This window comes from Taurulus bubalis (assembly GCF_910589615.1).
Source record: "Taurulus bubalis genome assembly, chromosome: 12".
Classification (NCBI taxonomy): domain Eukaryota; kingdom Metazoa; phylum Chordata; class Actinopteri; order Perciformes; family Cottidae; genus Taurulus; species Taurulus bubalis.
The window spans coordinates 7,563,418-7,588,522 of record NC_136600.1 but is presented as its reverse complement, the minus strand read 5'-3'; the positions used below and the strand labels follow the sequence as shown (position 1 = coordinate 7,588,522).

General features: G+C 42.1%; 1 protein-coding gene across 1 annotated transcript in view; it reads right to left on the bottom strand.

Moving 5' to 3' along the window:
- Positions 1–25,105, bottom strand: part of znf236 (zinc finger protein 236) — a gene marked incomplete at its 5' end in the record, with an annotated part of 44,488 nt that overhangs the window by 4,211 nt on the left and 15,172 nt on the right. Inside the window, 20 exons of the mRNA XM_079227766.1 lie at positions 802–931; positions 3,052–3,261; positions 3,764–3,883; positions 4,127–4,272; positions 7,167–7,325; positions 8,226–8,417; positions 8,500–8,725; positions 11,214–11,359; positions 13,048–13,482; positions 14,007–14,110; positions 15,197–15,518; positions 15,804–15,980; positions 16,508–16,659; positions 17,998–18,101; positions 18,807–18,943; positions 21,218–21,319; positions 22,356–22,591; positions 22,747–23,007; positions 24,474–24,606; positions 24,731–24,934. Coding sequence (XP_079083892.1) covers positions 802–931; positions 3,052–3,261; positions 3,764–3,883; positions 4,127–4,272; positions 7,167–7,325; positions 8,226–8,417; positions 8,500–8,725; positions 11,214–11,359; positions 13,048–13,482; positions 14,007–14,110; positions 15,197–15,518; positions 15,804–15,980; positions 16,508–16,659; positions 17,998–18,101; positions 18,807–18,943; positions 21,218–21,319; positions 22,356–22,591; positions 22,747–23,007; positions 24,474–24,606; positions 24,731–24,934 — 3,696 coding nt within the window. The remainder of the gene's footprint in view (positions 1–801; positions 932–3,051; positions 3,262–3,763; positions 3,884–4,126; positions 4,273–7,166; positions 7,326–8,225; positions 8,418–8,499; positions 8,726–11,213; positions 11,360–13,047; positions 13,483–14,006; positions 14,111–15,196; positions 15,519–15,803; positions 15,981–16,507; positions 16,660–17,997; positions 18,102–18,806; positions 18,944–21,217; positions 21,320–22,355; positions 22,592–22,746; positions 23,008–24,473; positions 24,607–24,730; positions 24,935–25,105) is intronic.

The following is a 25,105-nucleotide window of genomic DNA, read 5'->3' as shown; positions in this document are numbered from 1 at the left end:
CACACCCACACCGCAGAGATCTTTTGAATGTTCTAATTCAAGGATGTCACCTATATCACTACGCTTTGCACTTCCACAGTAACATAAGGGAGCAAACAACCCAGGAACGGGTGTCTAGTCAAAAAAGAATACTTCCACAACTAGAGCCACTTATCCATTTCATGCATATTATTTACGCTGTACGTCTAGACACGAGAGAACGAGAATCAACACACATTAGGCAAAACCTTGGAATAGACGGAGGATGGAAGATGTTTGTTCTTCAATGTTGCTTTTAAACAAAAGAGAGAAAACTCTCTTAACATCATTCAAATGCTAAATGTGACACCACGGAGGCATTCAGTTGGTATCAGCTGTGTTCGTATGAATATATGAACAGGTGAGTCTGACAAGGAAAGCTAATAAGCATCACAATGTGGGCGTAGGATCCTGTTTTCACCGTGTCGTTCAGGAGTCAGGACTCACTTGCCAGTTAAATATTTTATTGAGAGTTAAATGTGAAATTTCTCTTAAATATATTGTCTATTCGCTTTGAGAGAGAAGAGCAACGGTCTGCACAAAAGGTTGCTAAATTTGTAACTAGGCGTGTGCTTTTCTTTGGGGGCGAAAACGGGACTAAAGAAGTCTTAGAAGTTGTCAAATCTACAAAGACACTGGTTAAACTGGCAATACTTAGACGCATTGCTGTCATGACCGTCAAATACAAATAAATGAACAATAACATTTTGGGATAATGTGAGATTCTAATATTATGAATCACAATGTGTGTGTCATGACCTGCTGTGCGTTAGCCCTGGTTACCTGTGTGTGTTCGGTTGTGTCTCTCCAGCTGGCTGCGCTTGGCGAAGGCCTTCACGCAGGAGGAGCAGTTGAAGACCCGGGGTTTCTGGGAGCTGGGCGACGGGCCCGGCTGGTGCACCCGTTCGTGTTCCTGTAGACGGAGCCCCCCCCCCAAAAAAATGGATTTATTGTCAACAGTGTAGCGCCGCGAGTCCCTGTACTCGAACGTGGCTAGAACAGAGGTGCCGGTTATCTTTGCCCCGGCAGGAGGCGACACGATGTTTGAGCCACAAATCAAAACGGATTCAGGAGAGGCTCGACGTCCCAATAATCTTGTTTTTTCTTTTTTTTTCATCTTTTCTTTTTATCCTCTGTCTTATTTCTTTTTTTGAGGTCTTAAGTTTGTTAAACGATGAGCTCTGTGCCGATGTGATAAGCTGAAAAATGAAAAAGGCAGAACAAATGTGTGTGTGCGCGTGTGTAGAAGCAAGGGGGATTTTGATAACAAGCTTGTTTTAAATCTTCCATTTTGTGCTGAATCCCTTTGAAGCTGATGTTGAATCGCATACATTATTATCTAAATGTGCTTTTGTATATCTGATCAGTACAAAATGATTTCATCGTTTAGAGGTAAAATACTACGTAGGGAAATAATATACCCATTATCCCTCCGGAAACTCTTCTGTGTACTGAATAGATACGTGGCACATTTTCTTTGTATCATCAGTTTAGAACAGCTACATCTGTACAATACACTGTATTGTGTCAAAGAAGTGAAATGATTATTCGATAAGAAAATATATCTGCAGCTATTCTTAAATGGTTTCTGCTGTATGCTTTAGTTGCCGGTGGTTTATAAGGATATTGAGTCCAGAGCAGTGCTTCCCAAACTGGGCTGTACAAATATATTTATTCTTTGTTCTGGAAAAATCAAAGCAATTATGTTTCGGATGCCGTTTGCCAAAACATAACTAATGATTTGCAGAATGTTTAGGGACTGTTAAGGCTCCAAAGTATCGGACGCGCTGGAACAAAAAAAAGAAGAAAAAAAGATGAACAACCAAAACGTTCAACCACACAACCAAAAAACAAACAGCTTCCATGACTCAGCCCGTCAGTGTTTTATTCACCATGCTCACAATTATGTCAGGGTACTCACTTTAAAAGTAATACTTAAAAGATTTATATACGCTTATTTTATTTTTACACTTGCATCCAGTGCATTAGTAAGCTTTAGCATTTTGTTCCACAAACCAGGCTGGCTGTTTCCCTCTGTATCCAGCATTTATGCTAAGCTAGCCAGCTGCAGCTTCAGATACACCTTGCAGCCACACGAGACTGCTATCAATCTTCTCCTCCAACTCTTGGCAGGAAAAATTGTAAAAAATTTCAAAACATCAAATAACATTCAAACCTTACAACTTGAACGTATACATGCCTGTGTGTGTGTGACTGCTCGGTATAGTGGGGCACACTTACAGAAATAAAAAGGCGATAGCACAATGGCCTTTGCTGGGGAAAAAAACAAAACACCATATGGTCTTTATACAAGAGCTCGTGTATAAAGCCATTTCCTCCCTCTTTCCTCCAGATCTCGAGTGTCTCTACCACATGAAGAGGCTCGTCAGAAAAGAGAAGTGCACATGCTCCTCTTCCTAATTTGGCTGCAAAGAACCTCCTGGTTTAAGTGTTTTGTTGTTGAGAGTGACAGTTTAGAGGGGTCTATCCAAAATGTTGCTTGATGAAATAGACAGACGGCACTGGTTTTCCCAGCCTGAGGTGGTGGCACTGATCAGAGATGAGATTTGTGTCGTGAGAGTAGGTGTATTGTAGTCAGAAAACATTTTATTCAGAAAAAAGGAACAGCCTGTTGAATTCGGGGAGTTGGGGGCGATTAATTGGCAGAAAAGGAAGATAATATTCATAACGCAATGTTTGCATTAGCATATAATCACCTCAAACTAAGAGTCGTTACCTTAGAATAAGCATTTATATCTACATAAACAGGGGGCGGATCCTCTTCGGAACACTGCCATGTTTCTACGGTAGCCCAGAATGGACAAACCAAACACCGGCCACCTTAGTTCTCCGAAACCCCAGCGATAGATGCCACTAAACCCTACTGTCGTAGAGCTCCTGGCTCTGTGGCCACTTTGTTTATAGAGAGAAAGCCGCAGCTGGATCAACAACATCTTTAAATATGAGCCATCAGAAGCAAACATTTAAAAGTTACTTATGATCCATGTCTACTGTGCTTACACGGGTTCTTACCTTCAGGTGTGTTGCTCGCTTGAAGGCCTTGTTACAGACACTGCAGACGTGGCAGCGGTCCTTGCCGTGAGCTTGTCGACAGTGGCGCCGCAGAGTGTTGGCATTCTGGTACACCTGATGACAGTAGTAACACCGGTTCCGGTTGTCGGCCGGAACCATGGGCCGGAACCATAAGCCGTCCTTCCCTCCCTTATGGCCGACGTCAGTGACCTGCATCAAACACAAAGGGTGAGCGACTGATATATTTACAATTACTCACAGACACAAGCATTGTCAAAAATAATAATAACATTGCGCTTTGTTTTTTTTATTAATAATAGAGTACTTGTGCTTACAACACACGATGGTCGTTTGGATTCGTAAAGCTGACCTAATCTCAGAACTGTTTTAGAGTCTTAAACTCATGGTGCATATTTCCACAAAAACCCAGTCGTGTTTTTTTCCCCGAGTTTGGTGAATGTGTTTTTACATCTTCCAGGCAGCCCATGATGACCATTCGTGTTAATAATAACAATCAACTGGGGGATACTTATTTGCTTGAGGTAATCCATCACAGTGGATTATTGTGATGGCGTTTTAAGCATTTGCTCAATTCATCACTTGTCGAACCTGCTTTCACATTTGTTCGACAGTTCCTCCCCATAACATCTTAAATAGCACACTGCACACACAAGACACACACGCATACACACACACACACACACACACTCACATTGTATCCGTTGTCAGACGCTCCGTTTGTGGATTGCGAATGGTGGCTGACCAGAATGACCTGCTGGCCTGAGCTGGCTGGCTGTTCTGGGTCATTCAGCACTGCGGGGAACGTCTGACCCTGAAGATCCAAAGAAACTCTGGTCAGGCAGCTGACGCACGTCATGACGTCCAGATTGATCATCACACATGCTTCATGACATCAATGATTGTTTTCATGTTGTATGTATTGGACGGTGTTGACAAATACCTTTTAAGCCAGGCTGGTTTTTAAAACCAAATAATAGCCTCTACATTTTGTAGAGCATTTAAATGAGTCTTTGTGCGCATTGTTGTTGTTTTTTCTTCCTTCTTTTTTTTTTACCTGCGTGTTGAGGTTGAGTGTGACACCATCCAGCATCCCCTGGGCATCTGCCAGGGTCAGAGTGACGGTGTCCTCGCCGGCAACGCCCCCCGATGACATCACCAGGCTCTGGGACACAGCGGTGTGTGATAGGCTGGAGCTGGAGACTGACAGGAGAGACATAGACCACGAGCTTAGAGTTCCACCACTTTTTAACACCCAGTTCCTAAACTGGTTTAAGACTCCATTTCCAACAACAGCCAGAGTTATATTCCCTTTGTGGCAAATGCAGTAGAATGTTTACAAACTGTATTTGAATGGGGACTATTACGTTACAGTATATCATTCAGAGACATTCATATCACCCTCACTGTCTATTGGTCCCTCTCCTAGAGCTATAATCAGTTACATAACACATTCTACTGCTGCTACTGCTTCACATTAAAAGTATTCAACTGGCAAAACACACACTTGTTTTCATTGTGAAGCGGCTGCATTTTCAACAGCCGCTCAGCTTTAAATATTGCAGCGAGTATTGAAATAAGCAGGCGCAGCCACAGTTACGTGAAAAGTTATCCGTCCAATATCAGATCACAACTGACCACATTTTCTTTCTTCCTTAATTTAGACACTAAAACTCTATTTCATGCTTTTCCCCCGCAGAATGTGTACTTGTATTTGTGGAAGCCCTTTTTCTGCTTTGCTCCATGACAAAGAATAATAAAGACATTTTCATTTGTTTTGGTCTGAGAGGAAACTCCATTACATTAGCTGTGAATAACAGCAAACGATATTTGATTAGAATAAGAAGGGCGATATGGGCCTCATACAGTTTATCAGGCATAGTGCAGGTTGAGCCATATTAACATACAGAGCGACTGGAACGCTTCAGTCTAATCAACAAAAACAGAGATGCTGTGAAGTGGCAGGAATGTTTTCCACTTGAGTTGAGAAGGGAAGGTAATGAGGGGAGAGATGAGAGAGTGGAAATCAAGGTGAAAAGCAAACCCGTACACAGCAAGCCATCTGACAAAACAAATCAAATTTGCTCTGTTCCCAGCGCACAAGCCTTTTACGTCCTCGCCATGCATCGGTAGGAAACAATTCCAAAGTGACAAGAATTCACAGAGAGTTGTCAAACTCAGACGTGCATCCTCTTGACTGATGCCTGCAGAGTATATGTACAGTATGTGGACGCGCAACAAAGATCCCCGGTCGGATTCAAACCAACAATTCAAACCAAGGACACGGCGATCACGGTGTGTCATTTTCCAGGCCTCTGCACCCATAAGACATCATTCTCTGGATGTTGTTATTCAAAAGTGTGGCCCGGCTCAGTTCTGTCCGTTTCTCGGTATAAAAGAAAACAACTTTATAGGGTCATATTAATCGTTGAGTAAAAAACAGCAATTTGTAATGAATAGATAAACATTGCATCTGGCTGCTCCAAAGTCCACAGCAAGCGTCGGCCTGGCCGGCAAGTTTACTGCCTTCAGCAGAGTAATGACCGAGAATCTCTTCTAAAAGACGCGTGGCTTTACTCTCAGACTGTATTTATGTCATGGAGGCCGATGGAGCCAGAGCATGTCCAGAATACTGGAGATCCTATTTACAAGCTCCTTAAATAAAATGAAACATTAATAAATTGTCAGCTCGAGACGCAGGTTGTAACTTAGGGTGAATTAGCTATCTGGCTCGAACTGCAAGGGGAGCAACTTCAGCCGATACAATCTCTGGTCGCCGGAAAGAAATGAGAAGTCGTTTTTTTACTTTATAGAGTTAAACAGAAAACCCATTGTTTCAAAAATGATTATGGCTTTCGAGAGGATCACCATGTGATTTTATATCTGAAGTCAATTTCCACTGCAGCGATTTGTGCATTTCTGTAAGAAGCGTGAACCGGGAGACGCCTTATTCGACCTTGAAAGTCTATCCGGCAGCTATTTAAGCCTCCCAAGTACCCCTGGAGACTGAAAAGACTGTTTGAGCATCTCCATCAATGATTTAGTTTGATCCTGGGATACTTCACTGGTGGTGGAGGCAAAGGCAGCTCTCCTTTTGAACCATTAAAAAGGTGTCCAGGCTGAAGTTTCTCTACGAACTACAATAACCCTGTGTATTTGAAGTAGCTCTAGATTACTGCTGTTTCATTGATCTCTACTCTTCACCAGTAGCTGACAAACAGAAACGGCTTTTGTGTTGAGTCACATTTACATGCGGGTCCATTGTTTGTTATTTAAACCAGCAGCGTCTCATTATTTATGTGCGCTGGGTAGCGAGTGCAGCGGCTTACAGTCTACAAGGACCTCCCAATGGCCGGCAATTTTAATCAGTTCTGCTCAAGTGGGTTACTGTGGTGATACTTGCGCAACAGCAGGCTGGGTATCTCCTGCTTTGTTGCCGTGCTTGTTGGCCTAAAGTGGTGGCCCCAAGTCAAGTGGTGTCACAAGTAAGAGGAGCGGGTCACTCATGGCGGCTTGATGCAGGTCAAAAGGTCCGGCTTTTGTGTGCATTTATAAAACTCAGAGTGAAGTCGCGCGTAACAAAGAGTTGACGGAAAGAGAGGGGCTGGTTTCTTTGTGACCATGAATGTCTGAGAGGCCTTTCAGAGCCTTTTTTAGGGAGATACAGTATATAATTTGAAGGGAGGAAAAGGTCATCAGATAAGTTGTTTTGTTCGTTAAATTAATTTCAATAAACAAGGGGTAGAAATGTATTCGCTTACTGTCACAGACCGATCCGCTCTTATTCACTCATCATCTGATCGAAGACTAACTGACGTCTGGCAAACTTGAGAGACCAGGCGGGATCGACTTCTCCAAGAGGAAGTCGGCATTGCCTGCATCCTTGTTTGTATGTAAATGCCGCGTGAAAGAATACAAGTAGCAGACGGGAGCCGTGCTGCACGGTTGGCAGGGAGCGCAAAGACAAAGCGGTCCGGTGACAATTTGTTTTGAAAAGTTCTGATAAAAAAAAAAAAGTCTGCAAACGTGATTGAACGTGTTGTGAATACTCTGTGGAACTTTGGATAGAAAATACAGGCGCCTATACGAGTCCTCACCTGCCATTCCAGTGTTTGCGGGGCTCTGAGGTAGGAGGTGATCATTGGTGATGGTCAGGGTCGCGCCGGTGGGCTGGCTACCGAGCGGCGATGCCAGCCTGATGCTGCCGGTCATCTCGACCCCATTAGGGTGGCTGTGCTGGGGGAGCAGATCCTGACCTGCAAAAGTATGGAGAAAAGACATTTATAGTCCAGAATGGAAGATATTTTCTAAATATTTCACAGTCATTCACATTTCCAGCTCTTTTAGTTGTTTTCTCATACCAGGGTACGATAGGTTGAATATTTTGGTCCATTTGTGTGTTTTTGTTCTTTTTATCAAGAGATAAAATAACATTTTGGATGAACCGAGCGAGACTGAAAATGGCCAAAAAGGATTCTTGGAACCCATGCACCTGTGATCCATCTTCACTTCTTTTCCACTGCCTATAAAGAAAAATGAATCCATAACTTGTGGGAAATATATATATATATATATATATATATATATATATATATATATATATATCTCAAAAGCGTGCTATCTAACGGATTTCCATCACAATACAGTAATGTATATCAGATGCTGATTAAAAAGTCAAAAGTACTGCCTGGAGGAAATACCCAGACTGCACCAGTCATTAAGGCAGGGAATGATCTTTCTGGATTCAAGGGGCTCTGAGAGGCTCTCACCTCGGCACTGTGGATACAACATGTATCCCCAGCTGATTAACGACCAGCTGACTTTGTTTTGCAGATGATGTGTGGGAAAAAAAAAGGTTTGTGAAGAGGGCATACATCTCATAACCTCGAATAATGTGTCTTTTAATCTTTATTTGTGAAGCGGCTTCAAAAGGGATCTACGGGCTCAGAGTTAATATCGCGTCTGTGTTTCTCCTCTGCTTGCAAACGGGCTCTCCTGAGGGAGCAAATCAATAACTGTGTTACATACTTGAGGGGATTTTCATCTCTTCTGTTGTTTTGTTATTGTTAGTCTGCTTCTGCACTTGTGAAGAGACAAGGTAACGGTATACAGTCAACAGCAAGGCATTTGGACCTGCATTATTAAGTGCTCCATACCTGATATGGTGAGAGTGATCTCCTGAGGGTTTCCCGCTGCAGTGTTGACACCAGCGGCTGAGGCGTGGGCCTGAACCTGGGCAAGGGCTTGAGTCAGGCTGGAATTGTTGATGGTCAATGTGATCTCCTGTCCACTGGGGCCTCCAGCGACCAGTCCAGAGCTGCTTATGACATGGCTTAAGTCGTGAGAACCTGCAGAATCCACGGAAAAGCATAGATCAGTTATTCAGCTCTTACCAGAGTGTTTGCTCTCACTGAGGCCACCACACATTACCTGCCACGTCAGAGAGGCTGGCCATTGTGACCTGAGTAGGCGTGATGGAGGAGGGCTGCAGGGTCAGGCTGGTCAGCGGGTGGATGACGACATTGGACGACACCGAAGGGTCAGTGGCGGACAAGAGCTGGGTGCCAGAGTGGGAGATGAGGCCGGCGTCGACGCTCAGGGGCTGAGAGAGGAGACCGCCTTGTTGTAAGGTCTGCTGGAGGAGGGCATGGTCGATCTGGAAGAGAAAGCGCTGCTTCAGATGGAGAGGAAGGACGACGTTAAGGAAGAAAAGGAGAGAGTGACTCATGGAAATGTACGGCCACAGTCTAGGGATACGTGGTTGCTTTTGAAAAATATTTCAAGGTCATTGGGGGGAAATTCCACCCGCTAAAACTTTTGGACAACTGAAAATTGGCGATGTGATTTTTGTCCGACACACTTTTCTTTGCCCTACTTATATATTTCCTGGGAGGCTTCTTCTTCTGATCTATAATAGAATGTAATGAACACTATCTGAACAAATTCCAATATCCAAATCATATCAGCTCACCAAAAAAAAAAAAATAGAAACCCTGATTGGATTGGACCCCCAGTTGTCAGATCAGATACGTTCAAAACATTATTATTTTTTTTTTTTAATGAATTTTACAGCTGATCATGGGCGCCCAAGTACAGCAGCTTTGTTTAATCTCGTTCTGGGGCTCTTGTGGGTTTGTAGGATTTCTCCACGACTGGACAGCTGAATTGGTTTAGTGCATTTCTGCTCAGTAGACATATAATGGCATAAAATACCCAATCTGTGTACCATTGCACTTAAAAAAAAAGTCACAGTTAAAGTTCAGTAAAGCCTGTTTATATTTTGGCTACTCCCAAAAGATGCCCTGGTCATTACAGTGCCACTACGACAATGCAGCTGCAGCAAAAAGCAACTCATTAAATAGTTGAAGTCCTCCTAACCACATCATCGCTGCTCTGAATACATTTGCACACGAAAAACAAACAAACTTTTATCCCCCTGGTTAAAAAAAACTAAACAAATCTCCTCATTACTAATTAATTAGGCAATATTGACACAGCGGTTTTACATTTTTTGTTGAACCGTACAAGCTGTTGACGAAGATCAACGCCACCGAAAATGAAGCTGATGACACGTCAACCCACCCAAGAAACAGTTTGCACAAACTAATGTTTAATTGAGTGAAATGGTTCGGTCAAAATTATAATTACTGTAAAGTCGACTGCTTAAATCTTCTTCTGCTCAATTAAATGATGAAATTGACACAAAAAACGCAAGATGTACAGCTTTGTGACGTTATTTGGGAAATTAAGCTTTAAGTTATTAAAGCCATATTTCTAACTCGGAAGGAATGTCATTAAAACAGGTTTAGCACTCAAAAGTAAAGCTAAGAATTACAACCAGATACTTGATTCATTAATTACAGACCATAGTATCATTCATTTGGCAAATTGTATTCACAGAACTTTAATGTACTCAAATTAGTTCATCATCATGTTTGGATGTACTTCATAGCATATTAAAATACATTTTAACCAAAAGAAATTCACAGGACAACCTTGTTGCATCCATCTTCAGTATTCATAAAACTCCACTAAATCTTGTTTTGCGGTAGTACAATATGTCCTGCAATATAAAGGGTATATAAAATATAAATAAAAAAAAATATAAAATGCCACATTTTTAAAAAAGGTACAAACAATCATCTCTGGTATAAAGACGACTCGCATACAATCTTGTACTCTAATCAACTGTTATGTGCGTCAGAATGAGAGAATGAGGAAAGTGTGTGTGTGTGTGTGTGTGTCTCTCTGTAAATTAAGGTTATTGGCTCTATGCTCCCATGAGAATGATTCCTATTTCTAACACGCTCACATGCTAATTTTAGGATGGTAGTTTTGTCAATGATGGTGCGTGCTTTCACATTTGAAGGTTCGGGCCTTGAGGTTTGGGCCTTAATTGCTCATCCAAGTGCTGCTTCAAGATATTTGATTACCCACAGTAAAAAAGAAACCCTACAGAGCACAGGCTCAATTTTCTCATAAAATACAGCAATAAAAAGGCAATCACTGTTCACTAAAATCGTGATTCATGACCAACACATGAGGCACAAAAACATTAACTTTACTTTTTAACAACTTAAAAGGGTTTATTCAGATTTTTCTGAAGTGGCGTTATATGAGCTACTTATTGTTTAGTGTATTGGCTAAAGTAGACGGTGGTCGGCGTGCCACAGTTTGGAGAAACAGACAGGAGGAGAACCGGCAGGAGGAGAACCGGCGCAGAAGCTAGGCTGCTGTGGACGGGGGCGGGAGCAAAACACATCAGTTTAAGTGTACAATGGTGATAGAATATATTCCCTGCGTTACCTTGCCTTCAGACAGACCTCTCTGACGTCATCTATCCTCTCTTCAAAAGATAGACTCCTTTGACAAAAACGGTAACTTTACCTTGCAGCTCCCATGTTCTGCAACGGTAAAATTACTGTTTTTTGTGGATTGAAATGAGCGGTGATAAATATAATGGCTTCAAATCCCCACTTGAAAGGGCCGTCTGAGGTAAAAGCTAAAGCAGTGAAAATATCAACCGCCGTGAAATACACCGACTGTGCACGAGCACCTCATACAACCCCACTTCCAAACTATCCTAACCATCTCTTTGAGTTTAAGGTGACGACACACTTAGATAATAACACAAGGTGTGTAACCTGTAGCGTGATGTTGTTGATGTTGCTGGTATCGATGCCAGAGATCTGGACGTTGGGGCAAACCAGGTTGGCAGGCGTCAACTGCAGGTGGATGCCATCAAGCGTGGTCAGGCCATCTGGGAGAGACACTGTAAGGTCTCCTGCAGCTGCAGCACACACACACACACACACACACACACACACACACACACACACACACACACACACACACACACACACACATTTGAGCTATTAATACTCAACTTGTCCGAATGTTAAACCTTAATTAACCTTCCAGGCAGCAGGGACGGAAAGTACAGTTTGTCCCAGCTTTGACATGTGTACATTATATAAATAGCACACCGTTTATCTCAACCAGCTTTTCGTGCCAGAACAATGTATGGTTACAACCGTTTGACACACAAATCCCTGCAGTGAAAAGGAGGGTTATGGCAGGGGAAGGAGTGTGAGGTTTTATGAACAAGGTGCATAAACGGACAAATAAGGAGGTACTTTAACGGTACCAGACGAGGATGACCCTGGAGGCACATACATTAATCAGGTAGCGTCAAAGGCCAGATGTAAAGACATGACATAAAGTCCAATGTGTGCACTGCTAGGTACTGCTGCGAAAATGACCTGGTGGTTTTCTGCTGGCGCAAGAACGTCCCTGAAGTGAGGGTACCGAATACCTGGCGAATAAGTAGCACCATAAGATGGAGAGACAACAAAGAAATTAATTCTGTCGGTTTTTGGGAGAGGTGTACCTGCAGTGTGCACTATGCACTACTACCACTCAAAACAATGCAGAAAAAAGAAAAAGAGAGAGAATGTTCAAATCTGGAGCAGTAAGCTTGAAGAAGAAAGCAACGACTGGAAAACTTATTTAGCCCCAACTTTGATGCTCCAGGAGCTGTGTGTGGAAAGTCATTTCATGGCTGCAAACCACCTTCAGTTGACACATTTTACTTGCCGTTATTTCAATTTTGCGTCACACACAGAGCGAGTCCACACAATTGCAACTCGTTCAGTGAAGTGAACGTTACAAAAACTTCCCATTAAAGGGTTAGTTGTGAATAAGGACTATAATCTAGAATTCTGCCATGTCGTTATATCAACATTTGACCTGTGAAAGTCTTAAAAAAAAAAATATATATATATATATATATATATATATATATATATATATATATATATATATATATATAAACACGATGCTCCTTATGTGACATCTGGGTGTTTTATCTGCCTCACAAATGCAGCTAAGATAAGTACCAACTCATAAACGTTCTCTTTAGAGGAGTTTTGGCATCATAAAGAAGCAGATTTGTGATCAAACGGTATCCTGTGATTTGGAGCAAAGGGGGAACCCAGAAGGTGGCTTGTACCGTCCACCTTTACACCATTTGCCAAATCAGGCATTGTGTTGTAATTTAAGTCGCCCCGAGCCACTTCTGACTGATTACCGTCCGACTAACCGACCGGCCGTCGCTAGCGCTAATGAACCCGAGCTGCATTTCAGTCACGCCCACAAAGAGCGGTGAATTATTCACTAGCTGGACATTATGATTAAAATAAGTGCTGAATTCAAATAGATGTTAGATGAATAGATGAAGATGTTGCCGTTGGGTCATCCATAAAGTCACACGGTGACTCTTTGGGATAATAAAATTCTGTGGCCCCGTCTAATTTTAGTACCTTAAAATTACGACTACTGACAACGGTGCGTCATCACTTCTGAGTTAATACAATCAAAGCTCTAAAACAAACAGATCTGCTCTGCATCAATGTATGCACATGTTCTTCTAATTGCAAGCTATTACTTGTGCTGTGTGACCTCATCCATGATCCCTACCTGACATGGAGGCGGGCAGGATGGCTTGTCCCACCAGTCCAGGCTGCAGCAGATTCTGGTCAAACTGCCCCGTCAGGACCTGGTTGGCTGGGAGGTAAATGTTGGGGTCGGAGTTGGACGTTTGCAGCAGAGCCACAGGTTGAAGAACCTCTGAAGATGCTGGCTGCTGCCCCTGGCCCAGTCCCATGGCCTGCCCAGTCTCCGGGTCTTGACCCTGACCGGTAGACGAGGCGGACCGCTTGGACCTGCGGCTGTCGAGGCTCGGCCGGAAGTGGCACTGGATGTGGGTCTTGCGGTGGCCGGAGGTTCTGAAGCGAAGCTCGCAAAAGGGACATTTGAAGGGCTTGGAGCCGGTGTGGAGGCGCATGTGCACCTTTAAGCTGCCCTTTGTGGAGAAGGAGGTGTTGCACATGTGACAGGTGAAGAGTTTCTGACCTGTAACGATACAGAAAGGAGAGTGAATAAGATTTGTGGCTCACAACTCCAAGCTTTTACCCGCTTGTTGTCTCTTTGTGTTCAAAACGTCACAAGTCCTCTCTGTTCTTTGTGCAATATGAATCTGGTAAGAAATCAGTGATGTAACCATCCCAATAGTTGATAATATCAAACAGCATTGAAATGAAGAGGACAGCCCCCAAAGGAGTCTACAAATCAGGTCAGGAGGCTCAACTTCACTTTTCAGTGCTCAGTACAGTAACTTTTTGTGAAATTGCCGGCTTTGCGTTCTTTGCCGAGAGTTTGATGAGACGATTGATACCACAAATATGCGAGAGAGGGTTGCATCAATCTAACGGCAAGAAAACTAGTAACATAGTTGAAACTATTTCTTTAACCAATTCTAAAGATTCCACTTCTACCACAATGTTCCAGAAATTCTACAACCAGTCGGAGCCCAACAAGTAAAACAACTTCAACCTGAATTTGAATTAAGCAACCAGATCTAGTGATAAAACTCAAACCTGTATGTGTCTTCACGTGGCAGTCCAGGGTAGATTTCACTGTAAAACTCTTCCCACACTCATCACACTTGTACGGTCTTTCACCTGTATGGATGCGAATGTGCCTAGACAGTAAAGCAGATTGTCAAAAAGGTGCATTTAGAAAAGCGTGAGGACAGATGAGAGATTTAAAAACAGATGGAAGGGGGGGGGGGGGGGGAGCGAGTGAATTAAACTTCAGTTTGTTTGTGTGAGTGAAATGGTGGAATTAGAAAATACAATGTAGCGCCGTGCGAGTGTCTACTGGCTACGACCAAAGAGCACATTTCCATCTCAGTCCTCAGCGCTGTTGTTAGAGGAGCATGTGAGAAAATTGCAAATGCACTCCGAATATGGAAACTTCAATAAGAAATGTGGCTCACTGCTGAGTTTCTGGCTTGTTATGGAGAAGACAAGGCAGAGCTCACTTCAAAAGAGGATAGGCCCAAGAGCATGGACCAGCTTCTGGAGAGATTTCAAATATATATTGTTTAAATCATGTACTTATTTTAAACAATTCTTCTACCAAATACGACTGTTTTCAAACTACTTTAAATGTATTTTCTGAATTTCAGGAAATGACAGTGTTCATTTTAGTGACTGTCATTTTCCTACTTTTCATCTTTAATTAGGGAGGTGTGACACACAACTGGCTCTGTAAATTGTATAGGGAGTTTGGGTGACCTAGCAACACTTGATTCAATATGTTCATATTTCTAAAATGTGAGCCGTTTTATTACATAATGTAGAGTGTGTTGGAGCTGCCAGAGCTGGACGAGAACGAGAGCCGTTCTTCTACTGCCTATTATTTACAAAGAGCTGCTCACTAGATCAGTTTTTAATGTTGCTGTTATAACAGCCATGGTGACAGGTCAGAATATGTTGGCATTTGTGTTTGACTATGCATTTACAACAATATAACAATATAGCAATACTCCACCATGTTGGTGGAGTATTGCTGTATGTAGATGTAAGTATATTTGTAAAGCTTTAAGAGGCTCACAATGCTTCTCGTGATGTGTAGTGTCATGATCCATATCAGCCGCAATTGTGAGAATAAGCTAGAATTGAAATACTAGAATTTCCTTAAGGAATCGTAGAAGCAATGTTTAAAAATCGTAGAAGCAATGTTTAAAATAATTGAGGCCACAGCAAGCAGACGGGATATTCACCTGACAAGGTCACTGGGCTTCTTGAAGCTCTTGGGGCAGTAGTTGCAACAGTTGGCAAACTTGGGTTCGGTTTCCAGCTCCACGGCCTTGTCCTTGATCTCGCTGATCCGATCCCTCTCCGCCGCCGACTGGGCGAGGATCCGCTCCGACACCGAGGCCTCCTCCCCAGGATCCTTCGCCAGCTCTGCCGCCTGCTCCTCGGTGAAAGTGACGATTTCCAAACCCCTCCTCTTTGACTTCTGCTCCCCGTCCTCGTCCTCGTCTTCTTCATCTTCTTCTTCCTCCTCCTCTTCCTCAACATCTTGACTATCCAGACCTAAAACTGTGACAATTGGGTTACACTTCATGCCAAGTAAATGTAAACACTTTATATGCGCATAAATATAATGTAAAATATAATATAAAAAATATACACTTATACCAACATCAGGAAATCATTTACACTTAGACACACACACACACACACACACACACGTTACTTGAAACCACCGTAGTGTAAATCATTATGTTGCATGCTGATAGACTGTAGCATTTCTTCTTTCTCTTCTTTAAAAAAAATCTGGTTAAAATGTAATGAAACGTCCAAATATTGTCTCGGCATGCTTACTTTGATCCTCCACCGCATGCTCCTTTTTCATATGCTTTTTACACAGCAGACTGGTCCTGAAGCTCTCGTCGCACATGGAGCATTTGAAGGACTTGATGTGGATAATCATGTGGCGGTTCAGGCTGCCATTGGTGGTGAATGAGGCGTCGCAAACATTACACTTAAAAGGCTTCACTCCTGTCAGCGAGAGATGAGAGAGGGAGGGTTTCACACAGTGTCTGCAGGTTTCAGGCAGTTATGAACCACTTAAAAAACAAATTATAAAACTTCATAACGTTTTTCTTACAGCGAAGAAACTTTAATGAATCATTGTCTGTATCTACCTTTAGTTGTTTTGAGTACATGAATTCCATTTTGTACATAATTGTAATCCCGTTCTCACTTAATCTTCAAAACCAACACTGACAACAGATATTTAGACACTTTATAAAACCTTCATTTCATGACCTTAATATTATTGTGGGACCATGGGTATTTTCATTTTCCAATTCCCGTAATCATATCATTTAATTCAAAACATTTAAATTTATGATCGTGGTGCGAATTAAAAAGTACGGCACAGTGTGCCACTTGGATTTTAATCATTTAAATATTCAAATTTAAATACAATGGAAAATTATATATATAAAAAAAAAAAACACACATTTATAGGCCTTGTAAAATCTAATTAACTTAGGGAGACGTTTGGAGACTTCCTCGCTCACCTGTATGCGTGTTGAGGTGGGACTTCAGCACTCCAGCTGATACGAAGGCTCGTCCACAGAGATGACATCTGTATGGTTTCTCCCCAGTGTGGGAGCGCACATGCTGCTTCAGATGGCTGGACTTCTTGAAGCCCTTATTACACCAACTGCACCTGCGAAGGGAGACTTTGTTACTATTATTTACAGTATTATTTGATGATAATCTGACAGAGAGGAACATGCAACTAGTCTATATAGTCACATCACAAACATAAAAAAGCACGGATGGGACTCTGTTTCTGCCTTTCACAATGTTGTGAAAAAGTTCCTGGTAGGTCTGATATATAGATGGAACAGTGATTACAACATGTTGAAGCTATGTCTTAGATACCTGGGCAAACATGACAGTATCTCCGGGGCATGTCTCTAAATGCTATTGCTTTATAAGGGAAAAGCTTCAAATGAAAGATGCTGATAACAAAAAAGGCAGGTAAAGATATTAAAAGCATTTGTAAATGCTGTAAACAACGCCATTTATTTCCCTGGACTTTTATGATTGGGCCTATCATGAATCTGCTTCAAGCCCTGTTTGGCCATTGTAGAACACAATGCAACCCTTGAAGTACTTATGCCTGCCCAACTCTCAGTATTTATATCTGGTTTAGACCTGCTATGGCAATGCAATTACCTTGAACAAGGATCACAGAATCACTCTAACTAGCCCTTTGAGAGTATGCCAATCTCATCTGCCAACCTCATCTGGCAAAAGCGGTTGTTTGGTCAAGTAGGTGACCAGGATAAAAGACAAAGTGGAGGCCGGCAGAAGTTTGTGTCCAGAGATTGGCGATCCTGTCGGATAGAAACCGATCTCTGCAGCACCACAGCTCATCGGGCCAGAGAGCTGCGATGCAATCAGGCCTAAATGGTGGCATGAATGCCTCTCCTGAGCAACCTGGAGTTTGCCAAATGGCTCTCAAAACACTCGGAGAGCAGGTTAAAGAATATGTCCTCGCTTGACTTGACGAAATTGAACTCTTTTGGCCTGAATGGCAAGTGCTTTGGTGGAAACCAGGTACTTTCCATGGACCGGTTAACGCTGTGCCTGGTGAGATCTTCATTGTCCCCTCAAATCTCACCAATCACGCAAACCTGAGCTTGACCCACATCAAACTGGCTGAGATTCACATTTCTATACAACTAAAATCACTCGTCCAAGACAACAGGAGCAGTTATGGAAAAGTCACGGGGTGTTCTTGAATGTCCCATCCAAATGCCCAGACTAAGAGTGTGATCAAAGTTCACTAATAAACTCGATCAGAGTAGTTCTAGGACGAGAGGAACCATGAGAAAGGACGATGAGCAGAAGACTTAAGAAACTAATTGTTGCTTTTACAAAGGGTTGGAATTTGAAAAGCTGAAGAGTTGGACGTACTTTCTAAAGCCACAAACACACACACACACACACACACACACACACACACACACACACAATAACTGATTTAGCAGTGAACCTGTAGGCTCTCTTGCTGTTGTCCTCGCTGTCATCCTGGTAGTCCTGTGTTTCAGTGGTCAGCTGAAGCTCATCCTGACTGCTCTGCTGAAGAAGCCCATTTGTCTAGATTATGAAAGACAAATCAAAAAACACACACTTTAATGCAGATTGGCATCCATTTACAAACACGTTATTGCTTTCAAGAGTCTTGTGTTTGATTCAGATATGTCTTCAAAAGGATGAATTCAACATTTTGAGGAATAGTTAATTATTACCAATCAAGTATTAGTAAACCACTTTACTAATCTTCACATTTTTTTCCCTTCAAATTAATATTGTATCTTTCTCCCAATTTGTATTATTGGAGTTAAAAGTGAATGTTCTCATTCAACAAATGTTGAAAAATCGATGTACCAACATTCAGACTACATCAAACCCATAATTGCATTTAACTTGATCTCAATTAATTACGTAACTAACCATGAGTGGACGGTTACCTTGTGCATGTAAAGCATTCATACATCTTAGTGTATGTATGTCAACGTGAAATTGACTATCCCTGGCATAACCTGCATGAGTATGCAGTTTTTGTTGAAACAGTTTTTAGAGGAGTTCATTCAACTTTATTGAGAGTTTGGAACCGATATGCAAATCTATGCGGGTACTTGTTCCAAAATGAAATCTAATGATCTAATCTATAAGGGAAGCCTGTGGTGTAAGTACATTTATTATTAAATTTTTTTTTAAATCAGCTTTCTCAATCTGAAAATTGAAGTTCAGATGAGTGCACGAAAGGGGTAATGGCACATGTGGAGGCCCAGGACTCACCACCTCCGCACTGGCAACGTGGAGCAGAGTCGGGGGATGGTAGCTGGAGGACAGGGCCTGAGACTCCAGGGTGCTGGAATCCTGCAGCTGCTGGACGGTGGAGAACTGGCTGTAGCTCGAGTCAGTGATGGTGAAGCCTGAAGGACGCAAAAGGAGAATAATCAGCCTCTTAAAATATTGATCAGACGTCCACTTCTTATATACACTGCCACACTTTTGACAGCTGCAATGTATCCACAACTCGGCACAAAGGCAGTAGATCGGTCAATAAAGCACAAACATTTCTCTCAGCAAAAATAATAATTGCAAACTATGAAATCTCGGCTCAACGTATACAACTTCTGCACAACACGACAAAAACAACAACAGGCAGAAACTTGGCAGCAGAGAGGATGACTTTCATTGATTTCAAATGACTGAACCTGCACTGAACTGCCAGCCACAGACAAATGCCCAATGATGTTCAGCCTCGAGTTTGCTATTGTCTGGTAATCTGAGTGTTATTGAAAAAAAACAATTAAAGACAAAAGACAAGGAATTTAATGTGGCCAAAATAGCCATTGAAGTTGCATTCATAAATGGATAAAAAAAAAAAAAAACGATAAGAGTATTTAGCCACCAATATGTTAATCAAAGTCAAAGTCAGTTTTATTGTCACTTCCTCCATTTTTGCAAATACATACAGAATACCTGAAATTATGTTTCTATCATATTAAGTTATGATTGCTACAAGTAGACAAAACACATGCTACATATAACAGTAGCTAGTTATTGGATAAAGTGTCTATACTTTAGGACATATACTTATTGTTTTATCTGCTCCTTCAATAGGGATTACATGTGATGATGATGATGATGATGATGATGATGATAATAATAATAATAATAATAAGAATAATAAGTAATAGTTGGGTTGAATCCTCATTCCTCTGAGAGGCGGTTTTGGTTTCTGTGTATCTCTTGTTATTTGTTATTACCTGCATGTGCGATGAGGGCAGTTTCCACTCAAAGGTTTCATAAAGTTATTACATTTTTACATTTATTTTGCAGACATTTCCCTCTACTGACTTATAATGAATGCATTGATACCACAGGCTTTCAAATAGGTTATCAATCAAGAGCTCATTTATGGTTTGAGAATACTAAAGCTATCCTTTGAAATGTGTTTCAATATTCAATTAAAATCTAAATTAAAGGTTCTTTATAATAGATGAAATTAAATAATCTGTATCTAACCATTAAAATGTATAATTTCCAATTTCAAACGCTTTCAAATTGTGCATACAACTGGATATTTCAGAAAAAAAACAACCACTGCATAACCCACAATGAAACGGTCCTGGGCTCCCTCTTATTTTCTAAAATGTTCGCAGTCTGGGTGCTTGTTATTCATACATTCTGTGGCAGTTTAAGAGACTCAAGTCTTTGAGATAAGTACGACTGTTGAGCGCAAACTGACAAAACGATACAGGATTTCCCCCACATGATCCCTTGAGGGATCAAGGTTACAAGTGACATCGTCAACCACCACATTAGAATATATAATACATGGCGATGGTGTACTGGAGGTTAAAATATGACGAGCTGCCCAAGTTACCCAATTGCCCAGTCTCACATATGCTTTGTGCCCTTGAAAATTAAATGGCACTCAATGCCGTGTAAGAATGACGAAATTGCAGGTCTGTTCTGGACAGATAACACGGTTGGAGAGAACGGATGGAAAGTAGATCTGCCTGGCAGATGTTTGCTCTCAGTGTGCTACGCTGCCAGTAGTGCACGCTGTTCTGAGCAACAGTCAGTTATGCCAACTGGCTGGGACTTGTTGTCGGAGCCGAGCGAATTATCTGGTGGGAATCAGGGAAAAACCAAATGTGTGAGTGCACTACACTGGATTAAGAGAAACACACTGCAGAGGGAAGAAAGCATTGAGATGTGCCATCTGCGAAAGTGTCTCGTATCTCTCCGCAGCCAAATGAACTGTTTGAATTGTATCGAGTGCGACTTTTAACCACAACCAACAGCTGCTGTGTCCTTTGAAAGAAGCTGACAAAAAGGTTAATTCTATCATTAATGTTTGATTTCGGTTTAATGATACTCTAACGTGAAATATGTAATGATTATGGTGATTTCTTGAGGCCAACATTTGCAATCAATGTGCTATTTTAGCAAGAAAGTGCTTCGAGGTAATTACTGGAATGATAAGCGAATTGCTACAGCTCATCGTCTATTCACTTTTCAATAAGAAAACATGTTTTGCACAAAAACAGATGACAATGAAACATTTCTACTTCTTTGTCATACATAGACAGGGGCTGTGGGGGTAGGACACAGAATGGAAAAGCCTGCATGAGTCAAATTGGAGAGACAGAAAGTGTGTGTGTGTGTGCGTGTGTGTGTGTGTGTGCTTTTACCTTGTGTTAGAGCCTGCTGGTCGAAGGCAGGCTGGTTAAGTGTTTGTGTCTCAAACTGACCGATATTCTGAGGCAGAGAATGTTGAGTGGTCACATACGAGTCTGTCAACACAAAGAAAGAGACGCACAGCAATGCAACAGGTCAGTCGGATACTCACAAAGTCGACTAGAGAGGACATCTGAACTGTTCTGTATCTACTTAAGGTGGAAATACTGCTGTGGACTTAAGGCGTGCTTGGACAGCAGATTACTGGAGTGCAATTGTTCTGGTCTCTGTGTTTATTTTTGTCTCCATCCTTGGTGGTGTTCCCCCACTGCACTTAACCAGATAAACAATGGCTTGCTTATATCAACTACACAGGTCATCATGCACAGTCATGGAAACTATGCAAGCTAAGAAGAGGTTCATAATAAAACAATAACAATTGTATTATAGTGGGGAAAGAAGAGGGTTTAGATTAGGTCAAGCTAACAGGTTCTGCTTTTGAGAACAATATAAATATACTATATTCTATAGGTGTTTCTCCTCTGTTAAACCTTTGCATGAAGGGTAGTGGTCTATACACTATTAAAATGTCATAGAATATAGATAGCTATGGTCAAGAGTACTGAACCCGACCACAAGATACAAGAGACCACAAGATAGATAGATATGTATATATGTGTGTGTGTGTATATATATATATATATATATATATATATATATATATATATATATATATATATATATATATATATATATATATATATATATATACACACATATATACATACATACACATACACACAACAGATCATAGATAGGTTGATCACACTACAGGAGTGGTTTGATGGGTTTTTCAGATAAAATATACCCAACACAACATTTTTTGTCTTAACAGGACAATTTCTTCATTTTAATTTAATTCTTAAAGATCCTTTAAAAATGTCAAAAAGGTCTCTTAATTGTCTCGTTGCACCTCTCTGTGCTCATGTTGCACTTGTTTGTGGCTCTTTGTAGTCCAGCTGCGTCACTCTACAGTCATTGTGCACCTTTCGTGTCTCTTTGTACACACGTGGTTGACTTTACAACAACAAATGTTAACAGTGGCTTCATCAGTAGGCCTGTTCTGTAATCCATCCCGCCACTCCTGCTTACCTTCTCCCTGTACAAGGGGTTGGTCAGTCAGTGGGGCCTCCAATGTCACTTGTTGGCTTCCATTCACATCCTCTGTCTGGCCCAGTCCCAGCATGCTCTGCTGCTCTGCTGAAGTAGCAGTTTGCTGCTGGAGGGAATCTCCCTCTATTTCCACCTGCATGTCATGGTCTACCGTGCCTCCTCCTAAGGGGTCATCATCCGTTGACTGGGGCTGCAGCTGTTGGGCCAGTTCATACCTGGTAAACAGTAAAAGCACACCCTTAGCGTTTATATATTTCTACCTGTTTTTTTACGACTTAATTGTCACTACAAATCGGACGCTTCTTACCTATTCGGCAAAACAAGTTTACAAAGAACTCAATGACTAACAAACACACGGCAAAGCCCAAACCTGTGTGTCTTCATGTGCTTCCTGCAGTTGGGTGACGACTTGAACGTCTTCTGGCAATAGGGGCACATGTAAGGTCGTTGGTCACTGTGGGTGGTCATGTGGCGCCGCAAGCTGCCGCTGGTGGTGAACGTGGTGTCGCACATCAGGCACTTGTACGCCTTTAGGCCCGAGTGGGTCCTGATGTGAGCCTTGAGGACTCCCGAGGAGGCAAAACCCCGGCTGCACTGCACACACTTGTAGGGCCTTTCTCCTGTATGAGACCTGGGATGACAAAAGGAAGGCGACACCATCAGGTGAGATATTACAGTTTCTGAATTTTGTTTGCAGGGGGATATAATTTATTCAGCAGTAGCGTGTCATTAAACAATATCTTGCCAATGCTGATATTCAATTGAAGTGATGTAAAATGTACTAATATTATGTACGCAAAACCTCTCCCCAACATTGTTGCCTCTGTTTTGGAAGGTAAAGTTGTATTTCTTGGTGCAAACTGTCAATGACACTTTATTACTTGGCCAGATTGAATCAAATTGCATGGCGTTTTATTAAAGTGTCCATCAGTGAATCATGGCAGCTGTCACTTAAGTACTCTGCAAACACTGAAAAGGGCGACACCGCCATTATTTAGATCAAGTGCTCAATAACGAAAAGAAGAAAAATGATGGGAGCCTGTCATGAAACAAAAGGCTATAAGGTTATTAGGCAATTCATCATTCTTAGTGCGGCTCTTTCATTATTTTTGTTTTATGCATGAATGTCAGGGGTAATTTATAGAAAGTTTAGAAAAAGCCATTGAACTGTTCATTTATGTCAGGTAATACAAGAGCCAGTGATGGAAAGGTAGATGTCTCTAAAGGACCTTCAAGTGATCCCCCTCACACTTCTTCTCCCTGCATAAATATGATCTGATATCAGGAAGAGAAGCTGACTGAAGTGTCTACAATCAGCGTTTGAAGGTTATACGTCAACACGGATTCAGCAGCCACGCAGGGTAAAAAGATAGAGAGAAGCTGAAGCCGACAGATAACAGTGTAAAAGTGCACCACCATGTCACCCGGTGATCGAGACAGAAGACAACGATATTAATGAACAGCAATGATCCTGTAAAGCCGGGTAGGCCTTCATTCACTGTTACAATCAAAAAACAGCTAGGTCAGCATGGGTATACATTTAGTATACCCATTTAGAACAAGCCAGAAAATGAAGAAAATCTGGAACGATTGTATGGGAGTCTATGGAGCGTGTTGGACCGTGGTTGGAGCTGGTCACACCAAACCTGCCGAGCTCAACCCTATTCTCTGTAGTTCTCCAACATAATTATCCGATCTCCCGATGGTACAGGAGAATCCATCGGACACCACCAGAGAGGGCCACCCTTATGATAAGCTTTCATTGTCTTAGCCCATGATAAATTAGGACCTTTGGCCTGGGCGCGTAGGAAAGGTGTCATCACAAGCAGTCGAGTTCATCCTCTGAACGAGAGATAAACCCACAGAAACATCGGTTGGCATCAGGGGTGTGACTGGTGAAAGCCGCACTGGTCAAACAGAACAAGTAGTTGTTGGCGATGCCCCCCTGTGGTGGTGACCCCACCGATCTGTGGTGCTCCCACAAGACTTCCTCCTCGGGCCATTTCGTTCTCTGATTAATGCTTCCACAAAGTCTCATCATCCATCAACAAAACATCCAATACCACCGGACATGCGACGTCATAGAGAAAGCCTTACCTCACATGCTGTTTCAGATGGCTTGACTTCTTGTAGGCTTTACTACAGAACTGGCACTTGTACGGCCGGTCACTGCCCACCACCTCAAGGTATTGTTGGAAAGCCAGGCGGTGGTTCTGGGATGGGATGAGGCCTGTTAAACAGCACACGTGTTCCTTGTGAAAAGACAGTTCATCTTGTGCGGAGCACACGTGAAATTTTTTAAAATAACAACAGAGAAAGCAACTACTAACGTGGCTGTCATCAAGCGCTCTTACCGAAGTCAGTGATGAGGATGGGTTCCTGCAGGGGGAGATCAGGCAGAGGTAGGTTACTCTTGGACACTTTGGCTCTGTTGGATTTGCGGGGAAACTTGTGCTTCTTCTGCTGCAAGCTTTTGAAGTGAGAAGCAATGTGTGTTTTCCTGTGGCCCGATGTACGAAAGATCTTGTCGCAGTGAGGGCAGGGGAAAGGACGAACACCTACGGGAAAGTGGGGGAAAAACGGCACTTTTGGAAAATGTGTATTTAGAGAATTCGACTGATTCCGACATGTCTTACATCAGATTTTCAAAAAAGTAACACAAAATATATATCTGAATGCACTATCCCTAAGCCAATCTAAATAAATGTGAAACTCACAAAAATGCCAGC